The following is a 22,500-nucleotide window of genomic DNA, read 5'->3' on the forward strand; positions in this document are numbered from 1 at the left end:
ATTATTATCATTACTCTTATAATGATAATGATAATAATAATAACTATTAATATTATTAGTATTACTATCATTATTATCGTTATTATTATTATTATAATTATTATTATTATTAATGTGGGTGTGGGATGTCCACAGAATGTCTATCAGATGTGGATAGATAAACTCGCGTAAATCCTTTGGTGATTATTGACAGGAGAGATTATATACACAAGGGTCTGAACTGACGTACATCCGTCTCGTACCAGGGTGACAGTGCGACTGGCTTCTGTCTAAAACAATAACAGTGTTGCCATATCATTGTCCATTACACAATTCGTTCACTGATATGATACACATATATACACACATCTCCCCCCCTCCTCACGTTCATAAGCCTATGTACGGGCAGCAATACGTTGAGAACGTCGTCTGGCGCCATAACTTCTGGGTTGACGACGTTTACGTGGGCAAGGAGAATCTCGGGATGGGCGGTCAGGGACATCCTCACACTTGTCCTCCACAGGTACACGGGGTGGAAGGGGCACAACGTGAAGGAACCGACGATTTCTCCAAAGCACTCGTTCCGAAGGCGTCCGGAGAAGGTAGTCGCGGCTCCGGCCAAGTCCCATAACTACAGCTACTTTATTCCATCGCTTGGAGACAGGATCTTGTATTCGGACTTGCGATCCAATCTGCAGTGGCTGTAATGGTCTGGCGTGCGAGTTGTACAATGCCGTAGCAGCTTGCGTCCTCATAGCTGCACGGCGATCACATTCTTCTGTCTTTGCTTGCCATTCTGGAGCAAAAGATGAGTTGTGGGCTGGAACACAGGAACGTAGAGGGTGGCCAAACTAAACTTGTGCAGGGGAACGGCCATCCTGACTTGGTGTATTACGGAGTTCCAACAATCCACGGTCAAAAACTTCATTCAGGATACCAGAAGGGGCAACTTTCATAATTAGGTGTTTCACTGCCTTCACTGCAGCTTCTGCATGACCATTACTCTGTGGATAATGGGGAGAGGGTGTATCATGGCGAACACCCCATCGACACAGAAAGTCGTTAAAATCTCGGCTTGAAAACTGAGGTCCACCATCAGTGCGTAGCCGAAGAGGGACTCCTAGGTCACGGAAGAATCTTCTGAAGAAATTAATAGTGGCGGCAGCTGTAGTGTCAGTGCCTTAGCATGCTATCACAGGCCATCTTGAGAGTCGGTCAACATACACAAGGAAAGACTTTCCCGCTGCACTGAAAAAGTCAGCTGACACAGACTCAAAGGGTTTGGTGGGTGCTTCTTCTGTCATCATGGGCTCCTGTTGCTGGCTTGAAAGAAGTACTTGGCAAGGCTCACATGATCTGACTACATTTGTTATATCTGAATTGATACCAGGCCACCATACAGTCTGTCGGGCACGACGCTTTGTGGCTTCCACGCCACGGTGACTGTCATGTAGGGGGGGGGGGGGTTTGGTTTGCGAAGTTCTAGCTTCGCCCGGGCCTTCTAGATATGGCCCGGCCTGTGTCAGCTTTTTTACGGCTGTCTCATTGAGTTGTCTGACACTCGGTGCTTACCGTGGCGGCGGGATTGCCAGCAAGCGCTCCTGCCGCCATGGTGTAAGCATTTCGCATAGCCTCTTTACCAGCACGGCGGCTGTTGAGGGCGGTCCCTGTCTCAGGAATTGTGTATGGTTAAAATTTTCTAGGTAGTGGACTAGTGTGGCGTTCGGCTCGCCGCAGTGCTTGCAGCACCATTCATCGTGTTCGATTGTTGGGATAATCTGCCATGCACAGTGGTAACCTAGGCGCATTCTGTGAAGAATGACTTCGGTACCTCTGTTGATTACTTCAGAGAGTGCCAGTGGTTCACAGCCTGTGGCATCTGAGTACCAGCTGGCCGAGGGGGAGGTTCTCGTTTCCTCTCTGTGGAGCTGCCGTAGGAAGGTACGACCGACCAAGGCACACTTCTCCATAAGTAATTTTCGGCTCGGTTTTATCGTCATGGGATTTGGGGGCATACCCCTGCCAGCGACGGCTAGTCTGTCAGCAAGCTCGTTCCCTCTGATGCCGATGTGGCTTGGGACCCAGTTGATGATAATTCTTCTACCCTGAGCAAGAATTCTCTGTGTCATTGTGAGAATCGTGGTCAGTAGGTAGATGTTGTCTGTGGGTGAGCTGTGCTGAAGACAGTCAATGGCTGCCCTGGAGTCTATGTGTATGACCACGTGTCCTTCCCTTAGGGACGCGTGGCCTAGGGCTCCCATGATTGCAACTGCCTCTGCCTGTAGCGAGGAGGCGTTGTCTGTTACCCTCATGGATTGCGTGGCATCCCTAGCTGCAAAGCCGGCGCCTGCAGTGTGGCTCAAGGGATCGACCGATCCATCCGTGTATTATGTTCTACTACCCGGAGGAGTGATGGCTGCAATGACCCTGTGGGCTTCTGCCTTTAGGCTAGGCATGGGGTATAGGCTCTTTTTCATTGACAGGCTCATTATGTTGAACTCTATCAGGCTCAGTGCCCACGGCGGGGCTTCGGCAAAGTCGGGATGGGGGGAGTCCATGCCCTTAGCAAGAAGCTGTTTTTTGAGCTGATGGCGTATCAACACCCTGGCTGTATGAGACAGCCAGGAGTTGTTTGCAATGAGCTCGTTGTCTTGTTCGAGGCATCTGACTAATTTTTGTCTTAGGCTTGTGTTCCTGGGAGCCTGGATGACCTTTGACAGGAATTGTGTTGCCGTTAGATCGATTCGTGAGTCCAGGGGGAGAAGGCTTGCCTCCATCAGGAGGTTGAGGACCTTCGTCCACCTCGGGGCACCCAGAATGATCCTGGCAGCTTCATTTTGGACTGTTTCTAATTTGTCTGTGTGCTTTTTCTTTGCAGCAATTAGAGCGACTCAGGCATAGTCCACAATGGGCCGGACAGCATGTACATAGAATGATCTTAGTACTTTGTGTCTGGCCCCTATGCGTCTCCCAGTCATTGCTCTCATGACAGACAGTCTTGCTTTGGTTCAGTCAACCAGGTACTGGACCTCCTTATGGAAGGAGAGGGTCCGGTCTATCCTTACCCCAAGGTATAGGTAGTCCTTGACCCATTCTAATTCCACTCCCTGGATTTTCAGTCTTGTGCCTCGAACTCTCTGTCTCAAAGCCATGGCTTTGGATTTGGCAGCAGAGATCTTTAGTCCTGTCCTACAACACTCCTCTGACACGAGGTCCAGACAACGCTGGGCTTTATTCTGGCTGCGTGGTCCAGTGGAGGTGATAGCGAGATCGTCTGCATACGAGATGATCTGGCACCCCACTGGGAGGTTTATGTTAAGGATGCAGGACATTAAAGTGTTGAATAGGGCTGGACTGAGAACCCCACCCTGTGGCGTTCCATTTTCGAGCGGCATGTGCTGCGATAGGTGACCCTGGAATTTGACATTGGCAGTCCTGTTCCTGAAGTAGTCACCTATCCAAGCCAAGAGCTTTCCTCTGATTCCCTTCTGGATCAGGCTTTCCTGAATGGCAAGCGGACTTGCCAGTTCAAAAGCCTTCTCCAGGTCAAGGAATACCACCACAGCTGGGCCCTTGCTGATTGTGCTTAAGAGCGTGGCTATGCTGTGTGCTGTGCCCATGCCCCTTGTGAACCCGTGAAGGTGTTCGTGCGGGGGTCCCGTTTTCCATTGAAGCCGGTTTAGTACCATCCTCTCGGCCATCTTGGCCAGGCAGCTGAGCAGAGAGATGGGGCGGTACTTCCCCGGCTCCTTTGGTTTTGGGACGGGAACTATGGTAGCCCTCTTCCAACTCTGGGGTAGAGTGGAAGTTTCCCAGGACTTGTTGATGAGTTGCAAGAGTGCTCGCTCACCTGCTAGTCCTAGGTGGGAGATAATGGGGTACGAGATCCCATCAGAGCCCGGGGCTGTGTTGGAACTAGTTTTATAGGCTTTCCTTAGTTCCCTCAGAGAAAAGATAACGTCTGAGTTATCGGGTTCGGCTGCCCTTTCTCTGATCTGAGCGTGTCTGTCTGGCTGTAGACGCTCTTGTCTTGCCCTCAGCTCGGCTGGCAGACTGTTGCTGCTCGTTCTCGCAGAGAACTCGTGCGCCAGTCTGTTAGCCTCTGCTTGGGGGTCGTGATGGGTGCACCTCGGGGCTGAGCGGCTGGTAGCTCACTTGACCCGTTGCCACAGCTCTGAAAGGGTGGTTTGGTGGTCGAAGGACTCACACCATTCCAGCCACTTTTCCTGCCTGACTCTGTTGGCAGTTTCCTTGGCATCCGTGACAGCTTCCCTTAGGAGGGATAAGCTGTCAGGGGCTCTGACGTGCGTTGGCTCCTGGGTGTTGAGGAGAGCGATCTCAGGGAATGTCTCTAGCACGTCGGCTATGTGATAGCCGGCCGCATCCGGTGCCCGGCAGGGAGCCAGGATGGGGTGGTGTGCATTGAAGTCTCCCCCTATGATCACTCGGTCGTGTGCAGCAGAAGCACAGACCTGGCTGATGTCTAAGCTTCTACAGCGTGGCCGGCTGTACACATTGTACAGTTTGAGGGGCCCCCCGGCCAGGTGAACCTCGACGGCAAGGGATTCAACATCGTCTCCACAGTGCGATGCATCGGCTATTGCGGAGCAGGGGATTGTTGCTCTCACAAGGGTGATCAAGCCTCTCTTGCCAGGTGTTCGTGGCAGTGTGAAGGCATGGTACCCTGAGAAGCGAACAGTGTCCACTGTTAATGTCTCCTGGAGCATGACAATGTCAATGTTCCTTGATCGCACTACTGCTTGGAGAAAAGCGTTCTTTGCAGAGAAGCTATTGATGTTCCACTGTAGGATGCTTAGATGGTGTGTCATGATGTTACTCAGTGATAGTTACATAAGAGACATCGTCGGAGTCTGACAACTCCATTGCGAGGTCCTCGCTGGTTGAGGGCTCCTCGTCTGTTGTCAGGCTATCCTTGGGTCCACTGGGGGGTGGAGAGCCTTTGGTAGCTCTGACTTTGGTTGGTTCGGCTTTTCTCTCAGGCTTTTTCTTGGCTGGCCTTGCTGGCCTTGCCTGGGCAAGGTCAGCGTGATCTGGCTCTGGCTGCACAGATTCAGCCTGTTTTGGCTCTGCCTGTGAAGGCATGGCCTGGTTTGGAGTGGGGAGGGGAGTCTCGTCCTGGGGTGAGGGTGAGGCTGGTTTTTCTCTAGCCAGCTTTCTTCCCTTCAGGGCTGCGACAGTCTGGGTCATTGCCGTCATGGCGCCCGAAACTGCCTTCTCGGCCTCCTCACTCGACCTCCCCAGGGCTGTTGCTACTGCTGTGACAACAGCAGTTAACAGGAGAGTCATATCGTCCTCGTCAAAGAGGAGATGATCATCTGTTGGGGAGGTTTTTGTGGTGCTCTTAGAAACTTTTTTCTTTAGTTTCTTTTTCTGCACCTTTGGCATTGTCGGAAACTCCTTTTTGTTGGAGACATCCGGTGTCGGCTGGGGGGCGGCTTCCTTCCTCTTAGGAGGTCGGGGGGCCTTTTCGCTTTTGTTCCTTCCCCAGACATGGGTGCCCGGTGGGGCAGGAACAAAGTCTGATCGGTTTTGAGCAACCTCTTGTCGCCTGAGGGCCGCCTTTTTCCTGACAGAGCAAGTCAGGCTCCAGGCATGATGCTTCATGGCACAGTTGGGACATTTGGCTGTTGTGTCCCTCTTTTCCTCTTTGTATGCCTTGAGGCATACCTCTGTGTTGTGTGCCTTGCTACAGACACATTTAGGCCTGGCTGTACAGTTAGCCTTGTGGTGACCGTATTTCTGGCACTTGAAACACCGAAGTGGTTCTGGCACATACGTTCGAAGGTTGTAGGTGCCCCAGTTACCCAGATCAAGGGTAGTGGTTGGGGCACCTTTCATGGTCACCAGGACTTGCCTGGTTGGGGTCTTCCCCTTCGACATTCGGGAAGCCTGCAGACCTGTGGGTGTGAAGCGATCAGCTCCACATCGTACGAGACTGAGAAGCCAAGTAGCACCATCTTGATTCTCTTTTCCTCGGGACTTAGTGGGGAAAGACTCACTTTTCTCCCATCAGTTAGCTCCTTCGTTTCTCGGAGGAAATTTAAGGTAGCTTGATCTTTGGGCATTATGATCATGCCCTGATCTTGGGCGACCCGGATCGACAACCGGATTTTCCGTTGCAACTCCAATGCCCTGACCAATTGGTAGGCATTGTCGAAGCCTTCGGGTTTAGCTGGCACTTTGAACTGGGCGAAGCGTTTAGGGGGTCCCGACTCTTCATCAGAGTCGGTATCCGGCCTCGGACGCTTCGGCCCGCCCTTTCGGCTTTCGGGCTTGTTTGTGGAGGCAGGAGCTGATGCGGCTGGTTCAGCCTGCTCTCCCCTCTCAGTTGGGGAGGCCGTCTGTGAACTCAGGGGCCTCCCTGGCTTAGCTGTTGGCCTGGAGAGGCCAGCTCGCGAGTCAAGATCTTTGACTATTCGGTGGACAGGCCCATTGGCTTCGGTCTTGTCCACCTTAGCAGCAGGGGTGACAGTGTCATCCTGTGCATGGGATTTCTTTTGCCACCGGAAGGCACATATGCCTTCATGGTGACTACCATGGTTTGGGCCTTGCGCGGTTCGTCATCATTTTTGTCAGTCTGAGGGGGGTGTTTGATTATTTTTTCCATGAATTGGTAAGTGCTTCATCCTCTCACGCCCCCACCCACCACGGAGTCCAACAAGGGGAAGCTGAGTGTCAGAACCAGTGTCTAACAGCAACAGGAGTGATGAGAGAATATACGCAGCCAATAGCCATTGTGACGGCACTCACGGACCATTGTGAGTGCCAATGGCGGCATGACTGCTTGACCCTAGCCTCCCGGGGGAGACCAGCCGATTGACCGTGACCGGGCCGGGATCAGGCCGCCTGTCTTGCTGGAATAGAGGACCAAAGAGGCGTGTTGCTAGCCGCAGGGCGTACTCGTTCACGGCATCGCTCAACCTCCAGGACTCCCGTCTCCACAGCGCACAAGGCTGCCACGCACGGCAAACGCGTGGGTAGGTGTAAACCCCTGGGGAGAGACCAGAGGGGATGCCCTTCCACCTACGAGACATCATTGTTTGGAGCCCTTTTGCTCAGCCCTCTGAGGCAGCCACCCAAAGGTTGCTTCACCGCAGTGAGGGAAGAGGAGTCTTGCACTTTTACCAGGCAGTTCCTTTCATCCCTCTGAAGCAACCACCCAAAGGTTGTTTCACCTCAGTGAAGAAGGAAAGGACCTGTGTCTTTTCAAAGTAGTTCCCCCTTCCCTCTAAAACAGCCACCCAAAGGCTGTTTCACCTCAGTGAGGGAAGGGAGGTTTTGCGTTCTTGTCAGGCACTTCCTTTCGTTCCCCTGAAGCAACCACCCAAAGGTTGTTTCACCTCAGTTGGGAAGGAAAGGACCTGTGTCTTTTTAAAGGGATTCCTCCTTCCCTCTGAGACAGTCATCCAAAGGCTGCCTCACCTCAGTGAGGGAGGGGAGGTTTTGCACTTTTGCCAGCTGGTTCCTTTCATCCCTCAGAAGCAACCACCCAAAGGTTGTTTCACCTCAGTGAGGAAGGAAAGGACCTGTGTCTTTTCAAAGTAGTTCACCCTTCCCTCTAAAACAGCCACCCAAAGGCTGTTTCACCTCAGTGAGGGAAGGGAGGTTTTGCGTTCTTGCCAGGCAGTTCCTTACATTCCTCTGAAGCAACCACCCAAAGGTTGTTTCACCTCAGTGAGGAAGGAAAGGACCTGTGTCTTTTCAAAGTGTTTCCCCCTTCCCTCTGAAGCAGCCATCCAAAGGATGTTTCACCTCAGTGAGGGAAGGGGGGTTTTGTCCTTTTGCCAGCTGGTTTCTTTCATCCCTCTGAAGCAACCATCCAAAGGTTGTTTCACCTCAGTGAGGGGGGGGGCGGTACTCGGAAACCATTCCGGACGTCTAGACGGGAGCGGTCGCCTGTGTGAAGGGCAGGGCCACAAACTCATGTAGGCGAGCCAACACTTCTCGGCAAAGGGTAGAAGGAACTACAATGCGGGGTCCCAAAAGGATGAGGTCCTCATCGTGGTACAAATTGTCATGTTCCTTCCAATATGGGAGTAGGTCAGAGTCCAAATTGTCACACTTGGCAGGGAAACCATAAGTCACTTTGTCGAGGAGCTTGACATATACCAAATCTTGACGTGCTGCTGCTCGCATCTTATCAAGCACCAAGTCACTTGACTGTATTGTCCCTGATACTGCACTCAGAGTGGCCATACGCTGAGTGACTACACATCTGACATAGTAACGTGTGTCATCACTAAGAACGATATCTTCAGGGGACGGTGAATCCACTGGAGCACGGGAAAGGGCATCTGGGATTGCTAGTTCCTTTCCTTTACGCCACGTAGCTGTGAAGACATAACTAGCTATCTTCTCTTTCAGGCGTTGTAGTCGGGGGTTATCAATAGCATCTAACGTGTACGAGTTAAGTATGGGTACCAAAGGTCTATGGTCTGTCATCAAAGTGAAGTGAGGCAAACCAAGAAGGTAATATTTGCACTTCATCATAGCCCATACGACAGCCACCAATTCCAACTCAATTGTGGCATATCTCGTCTCCACATCTGCAAGACATCGGGAACCACATTGCACTAATCACCATTCTCCAGGCTTATGTTCTTGCAACAGTGCATAGCCTACACCAGTGTTGTCCAAACTGGGGTCCGCGTACCCCCAGGGGTACGCAGCATAGATCAAAGGGGTACGTGAAAAGACGATGCACACACACACACACACACACACACACGCATTAAGTTGTAAGTCATTTTCAAGCATTTTATTTCTAAATCATTCTTTATATTTCAGTATTATAATTTTAATTTTATTGACCAGCACTCCTATTATGCAATCTTTTCATATTTAATATGTTATTTGCATTATCCTAAATGTAACTGAGTTTAATCAGCCATGGGGGGTACGTAACAGTAGGAGAAGGCAATAAAGGGTACAATAGGCAAAAATGTTTGGACAGCACTGGCCTACACCATACAGGCGGGAAGCATCTGTCTGAAGTATGGTCTTGAGTGTTGGGTCAAAATGGGCGAGAACAGGTGGTTGTGATAGAGCTTTCTTCACACGGCTAAATGATGCATCATGATCAGGAGTCTATATGAAGGCACGCTTGGGACTCTTGAGGGGGCGTAAAACATCAGCAGACTCGGCAATTGCAGGGGTGAACTCAGCCAGTTGGTTCACCAAGCCCATAAATGATCTGAGGTCAGTCAGGTTAGCTGGCTTTGGGAATTCAGCAATGGCACGGACTTTCTCTTCCTCAGCTGCAATTCCATTCCCTGACAGGGTATATCCACAGAATGACACCTCTTGGGCTGCAAGCACAAACTTGTCAGCGTTAACGGTAATGCCATGTGCACGGTATCTCATGAGAACTTCCTGTACTCGCTTTAGGTGGGATGCATAGTCCTCATCCCATAGAAGGACGTCGTCTACCACCTTTACACACTGCTGCACTCCTTCAAGTGCTATGTCACCTCGACGGCAGTATTCATCACCTGTGGCCACGAAGCCCATGGGTCCACGACAAAAGCAGAAGCGACCATAAGGGGTGATGGATGTTGTTAAATGTTGATCTCGCTCCTCTAAAGGTATCTGCCAATAGCCATATAAGGCATCCAAGGTGGAAAAGTACCGCGCCTTAGGGTTGATACGACGTACAGCATCATGAGGCGTCGGTGAGGGATGGGCAGGGCGGAGCACTTGACTGTTGAGTTTGGTGAGGTCAACAGTTATCCTGACACCTCCATTAGGCTTAGCTACAGCCACTAAGGGGTGACACCATTGTGACGGTTCATCACCTGCAGGAGTAATGATACCCTGAGCCACCATGGAGTCCAACTCTCTCTTAATGTCATCCCGCCAGGCAAGGGGAATGACTCGGGGCGTGTGCAGAGCAAATGGTTTGGCATTTTTTTTTACGAAGATCGTCATAGGGGGTCCACACATCTCCTTGAGCTTCGTACCCTGTCGGAAATCTTCCTTTGTCATGAGAACGTCTGAACATTCTCGGAGGAAAAACTTCTTCGCATCATCAAGGGATGCAGAGAGTGGAGGAGGTCTTGGTGGATGTAAAGGGATCTGTTGTGATGGTAGAGATGGGGGTGGCTGGTGGCATGTGGCCTCTTGGGGTGGCACTGAATGGTGATCAGGCATAACTCTGGAGGTTGAAACATTTCTTGCTACCTTTGCAGGCTGAACTGTTTACGATGGTGTAGAGCGTAGCTCTGGCCAAAATGACCAAAAATGCGGGGGAATTAAATGACAGCTGTATTCCCTGCTCACAATACACCATAAGAGATCACTGCACTTCACTAACACCACACTCAGACACTTCACAAATTGAGGGTAGTCACTGAACACGAGGCCGATGCATCGCTGGGTCACATTGCCGGTTCCTCTCTTCACTGTCTTTTCACAGAAAATCACTGCGCCCTGTGGGTGTGGGATGTCCACAGAATGTCTATCAGATGTGGATAGATAAACTCGCGTAAATCCTTTGGTGATATATTGACAGGAGAGATTATATACACAAGGGTCTGAACTGACGTACATCTGTCTCGTACCAGGGTGACAGTACGACTGGCTTCTGTCTAAAACAATAACAGTGTTGCCATATCATTGTTCATTACACAGTTCGTTCACTGATACGATATACATATATACACATACAATTAATATTATTATTATTATTATTATTATTATTATTATTATCATTATCATTATTATTATTATTGTTATTATTATTAATATTATTATTATTATTATTATTATTATTTTTTAGTATTATTATTGTTATTATTACTATTATAATTACTATTACTATTACTATTATTATTATTATTGCTGTTGTTGTTGTTGTTGTTAATATTAGTAGTAGTAGCACTAGTATCATTATTATTATTATTATAATTATTATTATCATTATTATTATTATTATTATTATTATTATTATTATTATTATTATTATCATTGTTACTAATTTTATTTTTGTTATTATTGTTATTATTATTATTATTATTATCATCATCATTTGTAGTAGTAGTAGTAGCATTATTGTTATCATTATCATTATTATTAATATTGTTATTATTATTATTATTACTATTATCAATATTATTATTGTTGTTGGTATTATTATTATCATTATTAGCATTATTATTATTGTTATTATTATTATTATTATTATTATTATTATTGCTGTTGTTGTTGTTGTTGTTAGTATTAGTAGTAGTAGTAGTAGTATCATAACTATTTTTAATATTATTATTGTTATGATTATTATTATTATCATTATTATTATTATTGTTATTATTATTATTATTATTATTATTATTATTATTACTATTATCATTATTATTATCATTATTGCTGTTGTTGTTGTTAATATAAGTGGTAGTAGCAGTAGTATCATTATTATTATTACTATTATTATTATTATTATTATTATTATCATTATTACTATTATTATTATTATTATTATTATTATTACTATCATTTATTAATTTATTATAATAATTATTATCATTATTGATGTTGTTATTATTATTATCATTACTATTATTTTTATAATTGTTTTCATTATCATTCTTAATATAATTATTATTATCATTATCATTATTGTTATTATTATCATCATTAATGTTATTATCATTATTATTATTATTATTATCATTATTATCATTATTATTATTATTATTATTATTATTATTATCGTTATTGTTATTATTATTATTATCATTATTATAATAATAATTATTATTATTATTATTATCACTGTCATAATAATAATAATGATAATGATAATAATATTAATATTAATATTAATAATAATAATAACAATAATAATAATTATCATTATTATTATTATTATTATCATTATTATCATTATTATTATCATTTTATTATTATTATTAATATTATTATTATTATCTTTATTATTATTATTATTATTGTTATTATTATTATTATTATTATTATTATTATCACTATTATCATTATCATCGTTATCATTATCATTACTACTATCGTTATCATAATTGTAATTATCATTATTAGTATTACCATTATTATAATTATTACTATTATTATTATTATTATCATTGTTATTTTTATTATTTTTATTATTATTATTATTATCATGATTATTATTATTACTCATATTTTAATCATCATTAGTAGTAGTAGCTGTAGTAGTAGTATTGTTATTATCATTATTATTATTAGTGGTAGTAGTAGTATCCTTATCATCATTATTATCGTTATCATTATACTTATTACTATCATTATCATAATCAAAATTATCATTATTAGTATTACCATTATTTTAATTACTACTATTATTAGTAGTAGTATCATTATTATTACTCTTGTTATCATTATCATTTTTATTATCATTATTATTATTATTATTATTATTATTATTATTATTGCTCTTAATATAATTATTATTATTATTATTATTATTATTATTATTATTATCATTATCATTACTTCTATAATGATAGTGATAATAATAATAATAACTAGGAATATTATTATTATTACTATCATTATTATCATTATTATTATTATTATTATTATTATTATCATTATTATCATCATCATTATTATTATTATTGTTATTATTAATAATATTATTATTATTGTTATTATTTTTTGTATTATTATTGTTATTATTATTACTATTATTATTATTATTATTATTATTATTATTATTATTGCTGTTGTCGTTGTTGTTGTTGTTAATATTAGTAGTAGTAGCAGTTGTATCATTATTATTATTATTATAATCATTATTATTAGTATTATTACTATCATTATTATTATTATTATTATTTATATAATAATTATTATTATTATTATCATTATCATTGTTATTATTACTATAATTTATTATTATTATTATTATTATTCATTATTATTATTATTATTATGAATCATTATTATCATTATTGTTATTGTTTATTGTTATTATCATTATGATTACTTTTACTACTGTTATCATTATCATTCTTAATATAATTATTATTATCATTATCATTATTATTATTATTATTATCATTATTATTGTTATTATAATTATTATTATTATTATTATTATTATTGCTGTTGTTGTTGTTGTTGTTTATATTAGTAGTAGTAGCAGTAGTATCATTATTATTATTATTGTTATTATTATTATTACTATAGTAATAATAATTATTATCATTATAATAATTATTACTTTTATTGTTATTATTACGTTAATTTGTTATTCTTATTATTATTAATCATTATGATCATTATTACTATTGTTATTGTTATTATCATTATTATTTTTTTATTACTATTATCATTATCATTCTTAATATAATTATCATTATCATTATCATTATTATTATTATTGTCATCATCATTATTATTATAATTATTATCATTATTATTATTATTATTATTATTATTATTTTGATCATTATTATTATTATTATTATTATTATTATTATCATTATTATTATTACTATTATCATTATTATTATTATCATTATTATTATTATTATTATTAATATTATAATTATTATCATTATTATTATTACTATTATCATTATTATTATTATTATTATTGTTATTATTATTATATTATTGTTATTATCATTATTAATATTGCTGTTGCTATTACTATCATTATTATTATTGTTACCATTATTTTTTATCATTATTATTATCATCATTATTACTATTATTGTTTCCATTATTAATACTATTTTCATTAGTTTTATTACTATTTATTTTTATTTTTATTATTATCATTATAATTACTATTATCATCCTCATGATCATTATCATTATTTTTTATCATTATTATCATCATGATTTTTATCATCATTATTATCATGATTTTTACATTGTTATTATTTTAATTGTTATAACTATTACCATTATTATTATCATTATAACAGAAGTTCCATAGAAAGAACCAAGAATATATAGTATGTAGGAAAGGATGTTCGGAAAATTAGAACTTCACAGCTGTTATTAACTATGCGATAATGAACATGATTTTAATGAAAATTTAAATTGATTCAGAAATACGTTTATTTATTTTCTGCTGTGCTTTGTCTGAGATTTAGCTTGTCTCTGTCTTTATTTCATTATCATCATTATTACTATTAGCATTAGTATCATTATCATTATTATCATTATTGTATTTATCAATAGCATCATATTTTTATCATTATTATTAATATAATTATTATTTTAATTATTATTATCATTATTATTATTATCATTATTATTATTATCATTATTATTATTATTATTATTATTATCATTATTATTATTATTATTATTATTATCATTATTATTATTAATATTGTTGTTGTTGTTGTTGTTATTATTATCATTATTATTATAATCATTATCATTGTCATTATTATCACCATTACTATTATTATTCTTATTTTCATTATCATTATCATTAATATCTTCATTATCTCCATAATCGTTATTAGTTCCATTAACATTATCTTTGTTATTAATATCGCTATCATTAGCTTTATCTTCATCGCTATTACCATTACTATTATTATCTTTATCAAAAGTATTCTTAATTTTCATTATCATTCTCAATCTTTATCATCAGTATTATTACTGTCATTGTTATAACCAACATCACTCTCATCATTATAATCATCATTGTATATTATCATTATCATTCTTTATTTATTTATTGAATATTTTCTAAGGGCATTAGCGGCGTAATAGTAATAGGGTGAGGCTAGGGAGTGACGCCCTCAGGTAAGGAAGTTTTGGGTTCAATAAGGCAATGTGTGTGGATTCCCAGAATGGACAATGGTCAAAACAAATAAATGTGCCAGACGTCAGAGGTCATATACCATTATGATACAGTATTGTGGCGAAAGGGGTGGAAATGAATTAACGATTAGGATAAGTGGAGAGAAGGAAGAGATGAAGAAGAGAAAGAAAAGGAAAGGAGGGGGAAAGACCCTGCGACAGGAGTTGAGGCGAGGGCTGAGGTCCAAGGCAGGCTGATCCCCACACGGGACCGCAGTTCCCGTCGCCTAAGCTTCCACGACAACGAGTAAGGGACAGTGGGGGGATTATCATTATTATTACCATCCTTATTGTCATCAACGTCATTATTATTATTATTACTATATTTATTATCATTATTATCATTATTACTTCTATTATTATTGTTTATTATCATTATTACTATTATTATTATTACTATTATTACTACTACTACTACTACTATTATTATTATTATTACTATTATCATTATTATTATTATCCTAATTATCATTATCATTATCACTATTATTATCATCATTATTGCCTTTGCCATTATCATTATTGTCATTGCCATTATCATTATTATCATTATCAGTATTATTGTCTTTATCATTACTATTATCATTCTTATCGTTATCAGTATCATCATTATCATTTTCATTATTAGCATTATTATCTTTATCATCATTTTTGTTACCACCATCATTATTATCATTAGTAGTAGTAGTTGTAGTATGAATCTTTTGATCTCCATCATTATCAGTATCATTGTTATTACTGTCATTATCCTTATCTTCATTACTTTTATCACTATCATCATTATTGTTGTATTTCCACCCTTGAAGAGGTTGGAGTGAAAAAAAAAATTCTAGGCAAGTCTGAGATATCATGAAGGATAAACAGCGAGGGGACGAAATAGTGGAAAGTTAATGTAATGTTTCAAAACATATTTGTGAAACTGAATGTAACGTTTTAAAACCTGAGTGTGATACACTTTGTACATGAGCTCCTTGATCAACACGAATAGTAATATATATAAGTCCATAAGCGCGAGACATAAAATTCAAAGTTCCTGAGAACTTGCATCCTACACACAACCACTTTCCTCGCCCAGAGATAACTGATCTCTTGGCGCGAAAATACGGCTTGAGTTCCCCTCCTCCCTCGGTCTCCGATGGGCCACCTGTTTGACCAACGGCTTTGACTGGGCGTTCGAGAGATCCCCTGTAGATGCCTCGTTGCTACCCGCCGAGATACAAGGCTAGTATATAGAAGTAAAACAAAAAACAATAAATATAAAATGTTACAAAATTATAAAAGGCAGAGGATGAGATCTGGCCTTGTGAGGTCATTTATCACGCGTGAAACTACATTAACATAACCCGCTGTCATCATCATCATTATTGAATTTAATGGTGTCCGACACTCTGGATTCAGTGAGTACATACACCCTACATGGGCAAGGACTATATTGGTAATAATAATAATAATTTAGTTTTATTCCATTTGCTACAATGGATATTCATGGTGTGACATGCTATCTGTATTATTATGTTTTTAAATCACTTCCTGTGTGCAAGGAAAGCCCGGAGTTACATCCACTGGCGGCGAGGAATTTGAACGCAGGTCAGCAAGATTGCTAGACGAGATCGCTACCGCTGCACCACACAGCGGTAATGTAAAAGATGAAATTGTTTTAGTGCTATGATGATAAAGTCAAGGACAACTAAACTATGTGATCTATTAAAAATATGGATGGAATGCAAGTGGTCTCAGAAAACACAGGTACGGCAGACGGAGCAGCGAACCGCATGTGGGCTGCGTGTTTCGCAACTTGATCTAAAGAGCAACATGCGATTGGGGTTACTACTGCAAAATATAAATGGCTTTCCATAGCGTTATTATTATCTTTTCACATTCTTATGTAAAGTTTTCTTTTACACGGGAAAGAAAGTGTACCTTGAGCTCATTTATCCCTTCAACGGCATAGCGTGGCGCGCGCGCGCACACACACACACACACACACACACACACACACACACACACACACACACACACACACACACACACACACACACACACACACACACACACACACACACACACAGACTATCACCATTACCAACAGTATGTCTGTACAAGTGCCACCACAATCGCTTGTGCACAAACTCACACATAACACAACCACCGGTACAACCACACACATACACAGCAAACGTCCTCATGGACATCTATTTTAATGGAAGGATTCCCATGCGGATTTTAACCAGTGAAAAAATTATCTTGATTAACAGATATGACTAGCAAACAAACAGGCCCAGATTTGTACTCTGCGTCCGGACATGTATCCCACAGGATATCTGACCTTTTATTTTGTTTACTTTCCTACATGTGCTGCCTTCTTGATGTTATTACCTATATATATTGTCTGTGGAAAGATACCCTTGTATTCCATGAAAAAAAAAATATTACAATATTTAAAGGAACTGAATTTTCCTCCTACGCAAGGTGACCGCACTCTCCTTCCGCTAAATCTTCTTCAACTTCTTACATAAAAAAGATCGCCGTTTCTAAGCCTCATCCACAGTACCAGCCTGTCCGCTGTCTTCGCATATAATTTCCCTCGCATGCCCACCTTGATGAAGTATTTTCACCGCTTCCTTGGCTTCCCTCGACCCTCCTTCCCTTGCCTTGGTCCTGCTCGGTGTCATCAGCTGCCGTCTCTTTCTCGCGTACCTTCCAGGATGACTTGCGTATCGTGATTTCTTTATTACTTTTATTGATGGAAGGTGACTGAATCGTGTAAAGTATTTGTATATGTGAAGGGCTAGACCATGGTATAGATATAATTTTTCACGATAAAGTTTGCAGTTTGTAATCAAATGTGTTTTCCTCCCAGGAGGCTTCTCTGAAAACTATGTTAGTGATAATTAACTAAATAACAAACATATCGCGCCAACTTAAGAACAACAGAACGTAATGTAACAAGTTTACATCACGGGAGAATGGCAAGCTAGATTTATAGTTGTGAATTCACAATACCTGTGAGGCAAATGGCATATTTTCTGTGTTCGTTATTACATTATTCATCACTGTATCTCTAAATTTGACAGTCTGTCTGCAAATCCTAACTTGATATAAGAGAGCGAACCTTGTCACTTCTTGTGACTTCTTGTAGTAATCTGTTGGAATTAATATGCTTTTTAGTTTCTACCGCTTCAAAAAAAAAAATAATAATAAATAATAGCATGCGAAGAGACAAACAGAGTATGAATATTCGACTCGGCATTAATCAGCAGCCAAAAATAGTCATGTTGTTGAGGAGTTCGAGAAAAAAGGTGATGAGTACGATGCCCAATATACAAGGCTTGCTCTTTTTTTTTAAACTGACTAATTAAAACGCAGCGAGTAATAAGAGTGTAAGCAATAGAATTAATGGTTATTTCCAACAAGCCCGAAATAGTGTTGCAAATGGATGTCTTTTGAAAGTAGTTCCCAACAAATGTATACCTCAGAACTACTTTTTTTAATTTTCGAAAACTAAAACGCAACTGAAGCCAAGTTTTATAACTTGACACAAATTAGATATCAACGTATCAAATATCTTTCAAAAAGATATTTAGATGGACGAAAAATGTGTCCTTTTACGGAGTGGTTCCAAGGAGTATGTTTATTTCGGAGACACGATAGTCGCCATTTTTGCGTCGAAGAGAATGTCCAGTTAATTCGTTTCGCAATTTAGGATTTATGAGCGAAGTTCCGGCGAAAAGGTATGTTTCAGGTCCTTTTCAATGGAGAAAGGGATGCGGACAGTATTTTAAGACGTAGTGACATGGGAAAAGGTCGAAAAACAAGGGATCTCAGACGCTAAACAAGAGGCTTCGTTACGACCATAATATTTTGGCTACGAATTTTCCCCAAGAAATCGGTTGAATTATTTCCCTTCCGGCTTTGGTCTGCTCAGAAAAAGGACTGTGTCACGAAAACTGTTACAGAACTGAGTATATAGTTCGTTTTCAAAGGGAGAAGAGTGAGTAAACTTCTCTGTGAGTAGCATTTGTAGCTGCGAAATCTGTTCACTTTGAAGCCTAAAAAAAAAGTTATAAGAGGTAGATAGCACTTGCTCAAGGTAGGTAGGACCTGGAATAAGGAACAAGGCCTTAAATTTGTGCTATGCCATTGGTATGCAATTTTCTCGCTGCATATTACAAGTTAAGGAGAAGTGAACTTGTTTATAACAATGTAATGGGAAATTTTTTCCGTGACAATCAGGATTACAGTATATAAAAAAAAAGTGTATGGAGTTGTTACCTTGACGAAAACCTCATGTTTACTATGCTAGGATCAAAACAGATGTTACGCGCATATGTGTTTTGGTAATTGATTATGCTATTCTGTATAACAACCTTCTGCACATGCGTGTCTTGCCACTGGGGGATTTGACAGGCCATGCGAGGGCTATTGTTGACAAATGCCAATGAGAAATGTTTCATTTTAAGTGTTTCGTAGATTCCAGGTCATTTTTAAGGCCATGTAGATGATATACAGAATAAATAGACAAATGTAGTTATCACAGTTTGAGATTTGAGCCCATCAAGTGCCCCAAATACCTAAAAAGTAATTAGAAACCTAGCAATTCAAACCAATGATGGAGGCAAAAAAATATTTGGTATTTCGCTATATTAAGGTATGTGGTGTTACCCTGGTGGTTCAGGGGGCAGACCTTCCTGGCTAGGGAATATATTGATCATATTTTATGAAAACCATGGGGGTCCAGGATTACTACGGGGGTATGGGAGCAGAGCCTCCAGCTTAGGAATGTATTGATCATAGTGTATAAACCCCACAGGGTTAAGGTTAGGTCGGTTTATTGGTTAGGACCCAGTGTACTATTACCATGGGAGATCTGGATTATGTGAAACCCAGGCTATCTGCTCAAGCATGGGCAATCATAATTACAGTTTTACATATATTTGGCATAGTACAGTACTCTGTGACTACTGTAATTGTATATGGCAAAATAAAAATATAAATCATACATCATACAATAAATATTACAATGATATGCTATTGCCACTGTGTTTACATAACACTGTTCTTTGTTCATGGCAGGTGTACATATTTAGCATATCTTCCAGTGTATCAGATGAAGTGAAATATTCACATAGTTCTTTATACCTCATAGTAGATGGTCTGAAAAGTTGTATCACATGACATTTCAAGACATAGTGCTCATGTGTTCGCTCATTTCCTTCGTTACACAGTCTACATCTAGATTCATGTGAATGTTGAACTCTTGCTCTATTGCATAAGTTACATGTCAGTTAATTTTACTGACTGTTTCCTCATTGCCACCCACTTAGAAAGAATAGATTGTTCAAAGAGCGCTTTGAGAGTCACAGAAAACTACTCCAAAGCCCCAAGACATTACGAATTACACAACTCTGTTTGTGTGGTGCTGGCCCAATTTTGCAATTTCATATTAACTTGATGTTGAAGTAAGCTATTTTTGTATACAGTGCAAGCACAACCAGCTTTGTATCCAGACTGCATGGATCCATCAGTGTAACACTCGTATACATCATGGTGATGGGTGAAGAAAACTGAAGAAAAAAAAACTACACTCTGGTAATCAATGGCAACGCGCCGACATTGATAAGGATAAGTCCGATATGCGAAGCTGAGCTTCGCCCGGGCTATGCCGACTCGCTAACGTGTGTCAGCTGGTGCTGACTCGTCTTAGTCCTTACCCGCCGTGGTGCCCAGTCACAGCAGTAACCTCCAGGCGACAATTGCAACTTCTCGTGCCGACCCCTCGGATGAGAGGCCGACACGTTACCACTGTACTAGCCCGGAGGCTGCCGACATTGAGCGCGGGAGTTCGGTACATCAAGCCGGATCACCGTTTCGTAGCACTATGACCCGCTGCTGCGGCAGATAGCTGCAGCTTGTTATGTCGTCTAGAGACGTGACCCATCTTAAAGGGGTTAAGTACACTTTTTTTTTTTTTTTTTTTTTTTTTTTTTTTTTTGTGGTAGACATGTAAATTGCACAATCAATATTGAATTTTCCGTGGTTGAATAGATTGGTCCTTTTGGCATTTTACTTATTAGGACATGGAGATTTTGCGGACACATATATGTATGATTAGTCACATCTGCCTGCTTGATTTTATGTTGCAGTTGGTTTTGGAAATCTGAAAGATATAGAGCTTTGATCCCAAATATGGTGGAAATAAATATTATACTATCAGAAATGGATGGTAAGTTTAGTTCTGATCTCATGTTCAATATCAGTGCTGTTCTCGGGGCACAAAGGATAATCTAAACTATTTAGTTGTGATTCCATACATTGCAAGAAGTGCAGTGCATGGTAGTCTACAACTGACCTTATAAAAGCCAAGTAAAACAGTCTAGCAAGCTTAACATTGATGCCATGTTCTCTTTCAACGAGAACTTTGAATGGTTTCAATCTCTCCCAGAGTCTCTTCTTTAGAGAAAGAATTAGGTCTGCATCATTTACGTTCACCTCGAGATATTTATACTTATGACACATGTCAAGCTCCTGGTCACCCAAGCCATTGTTTTCTCTGCGGAGATGAATAATCCTCACTCACATACCCTTGTTGTGAGTTTGTCAAGAATTATTGATTCCTCTAGAATTTTGAAAGTTGGTACATTGGTCTGTAGACTCAAAGATGGCGGGGGCATCTGTTGAGTTTCATTAGCAGATTTTGAGCATTTTTTTGTGCTTGTTTTACACATTTCTGTTCTCTCTTCTTATTTCAGCCTGTTTTACCCACCATAATTTCCCTAATCTTCATGCCATCCCTCCATCCCATTGTCTTCACCTCTATGCATGGCAAGATAGAGCTGAAACACAGCTTTTAGAACTTTACAAGAATATCATCTTCAAAAATTAAACAACACAAATAAAGAAAGAGAAAAATTACATTCATGAAGTGATCTGCATAGGCAAAGAATACATTGGAAATTAAGAAAATAGGATGCCAGAAATGCTGTGCACAGATTAAGTCCACGGCAAAGTTTGTATTTCCAGGAATTGCAGGACTAATTGGGACTCTGCTGTATTCATAGTCAGTGACTTCAATCATTGGGAAGGTTCAGGGTTACCAACATGAGCAAGTATCATATTTTACTGTTAATGAATTAGCCAGAATTGTAGATCCTTATTTGAGAGAGAGAGAGAGAGAGAGAGAGAGAGAGAGAGAGAGAGAGAGAGAGAGAGAGAGAGAGAGAGAGAGAGAGAGAGAGAGAGAGAGAGAGAGAGAGAGAGAGAGAGAGAGAGAGAGAGAGAGAGAGAGAGAGAGAGAGAGAGAGAGAGAGAGAGAGAGAGAGAGAGAGAGAGAGAGAGAGAGAGAGAGAGAGAGAGAGAGAGAGAGAGAGAGAGAGAGAGAGAGAGAGAGAGAGAGAGAGAGAGAGAGAGAGAGAGAGAGAAGAATGTGTAATTGTGTTTATATTTTTTTTATATATAGGCCTTCACATGCACACACACATGCATACAAAACAAACACACACACACACACACACACACACACACACACACACACACACACACACACACACACACACACACACACACACACACACACACACACACTATAATGTATACTGATTATTGTAATTTATGAAATCTGTGATAATGTATCAGCAGAAAGTATGGGAAAAGCTATGAGGCAGAGTAGATCTCCCA

General features: G+C 40.0%; 3 protein-coding genes across 5 annotated transcripts in view; 1 reads left to right on the forward strand and 2 right to left on the reverse strand.

The window, feature by feature from the left end:
- Nucleotides 1-321: 321 nt before the first annotated feature.
- Nucleotides 322-820, reverse strand: LOC125047460. Its single transcript, XM_047645668.1, has one exon. It carries the CDS (start codon nucleotides 732-734, stop codon nucleotides 375-377), a length of 360 nt encoding a protein of 119 aa, XP_047501624.1. The 5' UTR covers nucleotides 735-820; the 3' UTR covers nucleotides 322-374.
- Nucleotides 821-830: 10 nt separating this feature from the next.
- On the reverse strand, nucleotides 831-8,672 carry LOC125047591 (uncharacterized protein K02A2.6-like). Its single transcript, XM_047645870.1, has 4 exons — nucleotides 8,654-8,672; nucleotides 7,922-8,546; nucleotides 1,229-1,422; nucleotides 831-1,144 (listed from the first exon to the last, which is right to left on the reverse strand). The coding sequence occupies exons 1-4, from the start codon at nucleotides 8,670-8,672 to the stop codon at nucleotides 831-833; spliced, it is 1,152 nt and encodes a 383-aa protein (XP_047501826.1).
- Nucleotides 8,673-18,455: 9,783 nt separating this feature from the next.
- Nucleotides 18,456-22,500, forward strand: part of LOC125047424 (leukocyte receptor cluster member 8 homolog) — an 18,069-nt gene continuing 14,024 nt past the window's right edge. For all 3 annotated transcript variants that reach the window (XM_047645611.1, XM_047645614.1, XM_047645613.1), the window contains exon 1: nucleotides 18,456-18,557. The gene's annotated coding sequence lies outside the window, so the exon portion shown is untranslated. The remainder of the gene's footprint in view (nucleotides 18,558-22,500) is intronic.

This window comes from Penaeus chinensis, chromosome 41, assembly GCF_019202785.1.
Source record: "Penaeus chinensis breed Huanghai No. 1 chromosome 41, ASM1920278v2, whole genome shotgun sequence".
Classification (NCBI taxonomy): domain Eukaryota; kingdom Metazoa; phylum Arthropoda; class Malacostraca; order Decapoda; family Penaeidae; genus Penaeus; species Penaeus chinensis.